This window comes from Xyrauchen texanus, chromosome 3, assembly GCF_025860055.1.
Source record: "Xyrauchen texanus isolate HMW12.3.18 chromosome 3, RBS_HiC_50CHRs, whole genome shotgun sequence".
Taxonomy (NCBI): domain Eukaryota; kingdom Metazoa; phylum Chordata; class Actinopteri; order Cypriniformes; family Catostomidae; genus Xyrauchen; species Xyrauchen texanus.
Genome location: NC_068278.1, coordinates 58,763,749 through 58,771,248, shown reverse-complemented (window position 1 = coordinate 58,771,248; position 7,500 = coordinate 58,763,749). Strand labels below are relative to the sequence as shown.

At 38.5% G+C, this 7,500-nt stretch overlaps 1 protein-coding gene across 1 annotated transcript in view; it reads right to left on the bottom strand.

Annotated features, from left to right (window-relative positions):
• Positions 1–2,451: 2,451 nt before the first annotated feature.
• The window catches only part of hsf5 (heat shock transcription factor family member 5), an 8,507-nt gene continuing 3,458 nt past the window's right edge, over positions 2,452–7,500 (bottom strand). Inside the window, exons 2-7 of the mRNA XM_052100210.1 lie at positions 5,862–6,064; positions 5,792–5,814; positions 5,584–5,704; positions 3,307–3,720; positions 2,537–2,637; positions 2,452–2,455 (exon numbers count right to left, since the gene is read on the bottom strand). Coding sequence (XP_051956170.1) covers positions 2,452–2,455; positions 2,537–2,637; positions 3,307–3,720; positions 5,584–5,704; positions 5,792–5,814; positions 5,862–6,064 — 866 coding nt within the window. The remainder of the gene's footprint in view (positions 2,456–2,536; positions 2,638–3,306; positions 3,721–5,583; positions 5,705–5,791; positions 5,815–5,861; positions 6,065–7,500) is intronic.

The following is a 7,500-nucleotide window of genomic DNA, read 5'->3' as shown; positions in this document are numbered from 1 at the left end:
AAGAAAGAAAGAAAGAATAAAGAAAGAAAGAAAGGAAGAAAGAATGAAAGAAAGAAAGAATGAAAGAAAGAAAGAAAGAATAAAGAAAGAAAGGAAGAAAGAATGAAAGAAAGAAAGAATAAAGAAAGAAAGAAAGAAAGAATAAAGAAAGAATGAAAGGAAGAAAGAAAGAAAGAATAAAGAAAGAAAGGAAGAAAGAATGAAAGAAAGAAAGAATAAAGAAAGAAAGAAAGAAAGAATAAAGAAAGAAAGAAAGGAAGAAAGAATGAAAGAAAGAAAGAATAAAGAAAGGAAGAAAGAATAAAGAAAGAAAGAATGAAAGAAAGAAAGAATAAAGAAAGAAAGAAAGAAAGAAAGGAAGGAAGAAAGAATAAAGAAAGAAAGAAAGGAATAAAGAAAGAAATAAAGAAAGAATAAAGAATAAAGAAAGAAAGAAGAAAGAATAAAGAAAGGAAGAAAGAATAAAGAAAGAAAGAAGGAAGAAAGAATGAAAGGAAGGAAGAAAGGAAGAAAGGAATAAAGAAAGGAAGAATGAAAGGAAGAAAGAATAAAGGAAGAAAGAAAGAATGAAATAAATAAATAAAGGAATAATGAAAGAAAGAAAGAAAGAAAGAATAAATAAAGGAATAATGAAAGAAAGAATAAAGAAAGAAAGAAGAAAGAAAGAATAAAGGAAGAAAGAAAGAAAGAATAAATATAGGAATAATGAAAGAAAGAATAAAGAAAGAAAGAAAGAATAAAGAAAGAATAAAGAAGGAAGAAGAAGAATAAATAGAACATGAAAGAAGAATAAGAAAGAATAAGAAGGAAGAAAGAGATAGAAAGAAGAAGAAGAAAAGCAGAAAGGTAGGAAGAAAGAAAGGAAGAATGAAAGAAAGAATAAAGAAAGAAAGAAAGAAGGGATGAAGCATGTATCTGTGTTGCAGTGAGGCACAATGGATGTGAATGGGGGGTGTTCAGTCTGTAAGTTAAAATACTTCTGTAGAGACACAAAACGTAAAAATGAACATGATTTTATTGATACTTCACTTTTCTTTTTATTGATCAAATCTTTGTCATGATGATTTAAGACCGCCACAAAATGACAATTTAAACAACGTCAGAGCTGAAATAATTCATGAGTTTAACAGAAGAATTCATGCAAGTGCTTTTATACAATTATAAGATTCACATTTCTGCCTTTAAACCCTCCAAAAATTACCCCATTGTGATATTCGACATTATGCCACAACTGCTGTTGATTGTCACCGTCATCGTGTTTCTGTCTAATGTCTTCTGCCAGAAATGTGAGTAATGTTGTCTTATAGACACAGCATACATTCATTGAAGTGTCCCAGTGGGAGAGTATATCATGTTCCTAATTAAACACGTGTTTAGAAGGACAATTCAAGACGTGACATGTTCTAATAAGATGTTTATTTCAGTACCATGTACAGTATATCATATTTGTAATAAAAGTTACTGAATTTGCTAAAATGTTCAAATGAAATATACTCAGTCACTTCAATCAATGTTATGTCATAAACTCAAGGCGCAGGGGCAGAAGGGTGGCACATGGTGGCAGCTGCCATCCTAAAACTGAGCTTTGCCACTCCAACTCGGACCCTGCACGCGTCCTGGAGACGGTGTACAACGGCTTAACCCGTCCGTGTCGCGCATGCTCCGTAACAACGTTCTGCCGGGACGTCCGAGTCCGACACGCCCCAGCAGACAATATAATCATACAAAATGAATGGCAAAATGATTCTATTACAGTGTTTTGCTAATTACATTTTAAAAGTAATCCACTACAAATAACTAATTGTTTCTTTAATACTGTAATCCGATTACTTTCATTGAAAACTCCATCACATTATTGATGACTTAAAGTTACTTTTTCTGCCCAACAAATTCAAAATAATGTCTTTATTTCTTTCTTGTTCATTGTTACGCACACAATGACTCGTGTATTCTACAGAAATAATATATCAGAAATATGCATAACCCTATAATATACTTAAACGTTATATTAAACTAACTGTAATCTGATTACATTTCAAATGTAATGCATTAATAATGCACACCATTATCAGCCGTTTCACTTGCTTTGCATTTATTCAAATTCAGCTCAACACAAATCTCAGTTCATTTCAGAGCAAAATCTGACTTTTGTTCTTGGTAACAATGTCAAATATTCATGCTGCCAATATACTGATGCTTATATAGAAATATATTTGACATTTAAGAGCATTCAAAATAATAGATATCATCTTCAGAGTCGATATTCAGAGTTAGTAGCTCAGATAAATGAATGTAAATGACTATAAAAACTATGGATTTATTAAAAGATTTATTTCTGCACTTAAATCAAACAAGAGCTCAAATGTCTTATATATTGCATACACGTCCTTTAAATATCTCTAACTCATATTATAATGCTTGTCATGCGCACATGCGGAGGAATCTTGTCTGTCACCTGTGGATCATAATCATAAAATCATACAAGAGTTGAAAATAAATGTGTGGGTGACAGTATTCTGAATATGAATCTTCCTACCTAAGATCTGCAGCGACTCTATGTCCGTGAGTCGTGCTCTGCTGTGTGATTCCGATGTTTTCATTGGTCAATCTCTGATGTTCAGTGGCAGAATCTGAGGCCTGATTTACAGAACAATTCATTCAGTCCATCAGACACCAGTTACTCATATGAAGAACATATTTAATGAGTGAAGGAATCTCACGAGGCCTGTCGAGAACATGTCATGAGTCACCCCAAAATACAAGAAAAATGAGAAAATATATTTTGCATAAAGGACCTTTAATATTTATTGGCATTTCCATTATGCATCAGTACCAGGGCTGGATTGGTAATCTGGCATACCGGGCATTTTCCCGGTGGGCCGACGCACTTTGGGGCCAATCAGGGACGGACTGGCCATAGGGTGAACCGGGAGGGCTGGTGGGCCGCCGCATTATGCAGAACGGGCCACAAAACCTTTGGGCCAGTTGCCATGTAAAATCCCGGGCCGATTTCTCTTCCGGTACATTTCACTTGTGGGTTCTTTATTTAATTTGTAAGCCTCATTATTCTCAATGGTGATTCTCATGACTGTAATGGTCATTAATAAGTTCTCATTTCATTCTCTTGATTCTGGGGGTGAAACGTGACCCGGACAGGCTTTGTGAGATTGACCTGTAAACTGTATAACATCCTGTCCAACTTCTGATTTCTACTGTACTTTCACTTAAGCTTGGTGACATCTTTAGCAACACAAACAGACTGAGACACCGACACCATCTGCTATTAAACATCAGTGTCTTTGTAACCTTTTTAGAGGACTCCAAAGATGTTGACTCTTCTTCAGACCGGCTGACTCCAATCGTGTGCTCCTCTGACTCTAGTTTGAAGTAAGTGCCCACGCTGCCAGAGGGATTCACGCCTGGCACAGAACCGGACGTCACAGTATTGGGCGTGGAGCTCTGAAGACTGGCAGATTCAGGTTTAGAAGCAGCTGGCGAGGTGTGGAGAGTCGATGGAGAGGGCTCGGATGAGGCGGGCATGTGCTGGGCTTTCACAGGGGTGCCCACTTTCACGATGTGGACGTTCGGTAAGCTCTGGAACTCGTCCACCATCTGAAACACTCTGTCGAGGTTCACGTCACTCCTCTTAGACTCGAGCGTGTTGTTTGCCCCCCATTCGGGGGTTTGGATGCTGTTGTGAGGATAGCTCATTGAATAGTTCTGAAAATGATAAAGACAATCTTTAAATTGGAACATGAAAAACCTGTCAACAACATGTCCAGATCACATTTCACTGCAATATCCAAGAAATAATAAGTATATTATTTATATATTATTTGTACTGTATAGAAATAAGAAATTATATTAAATATAATTTCCAAAATATTGTTTAATTCTGTGCAATTAGAATACATCAAATGTTTATTTCAAAAACATAAAAATGTCATTTCCAGCACAGAATACTATTAACACTTTCATTGGTCTCACAGGTCAGTTTGACCCTTTTGAATCTTTTATTTTTTGGGGATTTTCTCTCCTTTTTCTCCCAATTTGGCATGCTGGTTCCCAATGTGCTTTTTAAGTCCTCATGGTGGCGTAGTGACTCACCTCAATCCCTGCATCTTATCACGTGGTATGTTAAGCGCGTTGCCACGGAGACACAGCGTGTGTGGAGGCTTCACGCCATTCACCGCAGCATCCACTCACCACGCGCCCCACCAAGAACGAACCACATTATAGCGACCACGCGGAGGTTACCTCATGTGACTCTACCCTCCCTAGCAACCGGGCCAATTTGGTTGCTTAGAAGACCTGGCTGGAGTCACTCAGCACATCCTGGGATTTGAACTAGCTAACGAACTAGCGAACTCCAGGCCCCGACTCTGTTGAATTTTTTATATGGATTTCCATAAACTTTTTCGGCCTGAAGCTTCATGACATCCTCCACAGAGTTCATTTGAAGCTGGCGATGTCATTTTAAAATGTTTTATGTATTTACAAACAAAGATACCAAAAAAGTATCTACAATTTTTTATCTTCAATTTCAAAAGCTTGTAATAAAGGCTCTGTTTGCTCTATCTCTCTAATGTTGGTCTTAAATCAGTCCTCTAGGTGGCAGCACTAGAAAACATATTTTTTTCCTCTATCACCTTCTGTTACAATCTACAGATCTAAAAGACAGGGGGCGCCCCAACGTGATTTATGACTCCACCCATAGACATCCAGTCTGTTTTGGGAAGCCTCACTGTAAAATGGTAGACAATTTCAAAATGTTACATTTATGCATTTGGCAGATGCTTTTATCCAAAGTGACTTACAGTGCCCTTATTAAAGGGACAATCCCCCCAGAGCAACCTGGAGTTAAGTGTCTTACTCAAGGACACAATGGTGGTGGCTGTGGGGATCGAACCAGCAACCTTCTGATTACCAGTTATGTGCTTTAACACTCTACACCACCACCACCACTGTCAATATAACAAAATGTTATTCTAAGTACACTCATACACATTATTTCATGGACATACAACTCATAAATACATAGAGACTGACACTCACAAGTCTCATTCCTGCCCCGTTCACTGCTTCTGTAAGCCCCAAATAGCCTCAAACTCTATATCAACTCTTACCTTAGGGGCACCCCTGCCTTTCAGATCTGTATAATGTGACAGAAGGTGATAAAGAAAGTGCTGCCACCTAGAGGAACGATTTAAGACCAAAAGTAGAGAGATAGAGCAAACAGAGCCTTTATTACAAGCTTTTGAAATTGAAGATAAAAAGGGGTCAGTTTGACCCTGAGGTACAAAGTAGGACCTTGGACCATGGAAGGGTTAAACACAATACAGAAGTTGAGATGTGCTGGAAATGACACTGTGATGGGAATTATCATGACAGAAATGACATAAATCTGCTGCGATGCACGTACACACTCTGTTGGACATTGTTAGTAGACATTTTTTTAACAAGACCGTACTAAAAGAGCCTGAAGCTGAAGAAGCGCTCCTATCTTTACTGTCACACATATGTACAATAGCCTATTATTGGTCAACATAAGAACGTTCAAATGATGCTGTTAACAGCTCTCACCGGGTAATAACCATAATGAGAGTATGAAAGCGACGCTTGATCTCCGCCTGCTCTGTTTGCGTCCACATAGCCAGGAGTACAACACTGACAAACTACTGAGAGCAAGAAAATCAAACAAACACTGAACAATAGTTATATATACAGAAACATGACAGTCAAACTCACCGTTGATATGTGAGAATAGTTCAAGTGCAAAGTGAATGTTTACCTGGCAAGTAAAATGCAGGGGTATAGGTTGAGGTATGTGGTATATATTTGGACTCCTGTGGACGAAACACAGCAGAGGTGCTGGGTTGAACCCCATGCAGAGTGTCGGGCTGATATCGGCGGATAACAGAAACCGGGATGCCCTTTTCAGCATAGAAGGGGGGCACATCACTGTGACGAAAGTTCCAGGAACGGGATGGGATCGGGGTTCGGTCATATCCCTTTTTCACCTGATGGGATTCTGTCCCGTGGTATTGATATGGGTGTGCAGAACCTGAGAAGCACGAAGGACACTTCGAGAAATGTAACATTTAAATGACTGCAACCTGTGCATCTGTGTTCACTGCAGATCATAAGAAGAAATTAAATATGAACTCATAACATGTCTTTACAAACAGGTTACTGTATGTACATTTTAAGGGTGGCTCCTTTTTTTGTCTGGATCTATTAAAGGGATAGTTCACTCACTCTCATCCCATCCCAGATGTGTGACTTCCTTCCTTCTTTACAACACAAACATTTTTAGAAGAATATTTCAGCTCGGTTGATCCTTTCAATGCAAGTGAATGGTGACCAGAAATCGGCAGGACCAAAAAGCACATAAAGGCAGTATAAAAGTAATCCAGTGGTTTAATCCATGTCTTCTGAAGTGATATGATAGGTGTGGGTGAGAAACAGATCAGAATTTAAGCCCTTATTTACATTATTCACATATCATAGTCATACATATCTGAGATGGCATGAGGGTGAGTAAATGAGGAGAGAATTTTCATTTTTGGGTGAACTGTCCCTTTAAGTTAAAATACAGTAAAAATGCAATTTGTGCAAAACAATTACTTTATTGCACCTCTTTTAAGAGATTCAATTCATTTTTATATTTATTCTGGGACTTAAAGTAAAAAATGTCATGTGGTGTAACCATCCACTGGTATAAAATAAACTTTCAATATTTATTCTTAAAAAAGATAAACTGGGGTCTGGGTCTCTCAGCGAGTATTAACGCTGACTATCAGCCCTAGAGTCGTGAGTTTGAATCCAGGATGTGCTGAGTGACTCCAGCCAGGTCTCCTAAGCAACCAAATTGGCCCGGTTGCTAGGGAGGTTAGAGTCACATGGGGTAACCTCCTCGTGGTCGCTATAATGAGGTTCTCGCTCTTGGTGGGGCGTGTGGTGAGTTGTGCGTGGATGCCGCGGAGAATAGCGTGAAGCCTCCATACGCACTATGTCTCCGTGGTAACGCGCTCAACAAGTCACGTGATAACATGCGCGGATTGACGGTCTCAGACACGGAGGAAACTGAGATTCATCCTCCGCCACCCGGACTGAGACGAGTCACTATGCCACCATGAGGACTTAGAGCACATTGGGAATTGGACGTTACAAATTGAGGAGAAAAAAACAAATCAATGAAACAATTTTGTTTTAAAAAATGTATTACATTAATTAAAGTAATTTAGTGTAACCAGCATGTGGATATAAATAATGAAATAAAATAAATAGACAGACAGACAGACAGACAGACAGACAGACAGATAGATAGATTGATAGACAAATACAGACAGACAGACAGACAGACAGATAGATAGACAGAAAGACAGACAGATAGAGTTGACAGACAGACAGACAGTTACAGACAGACAGATACAGACAGACAGATAGATAGATAGATAGAGTTACAGAGTTACAGAAAGACAGACAGACAGAGTTACA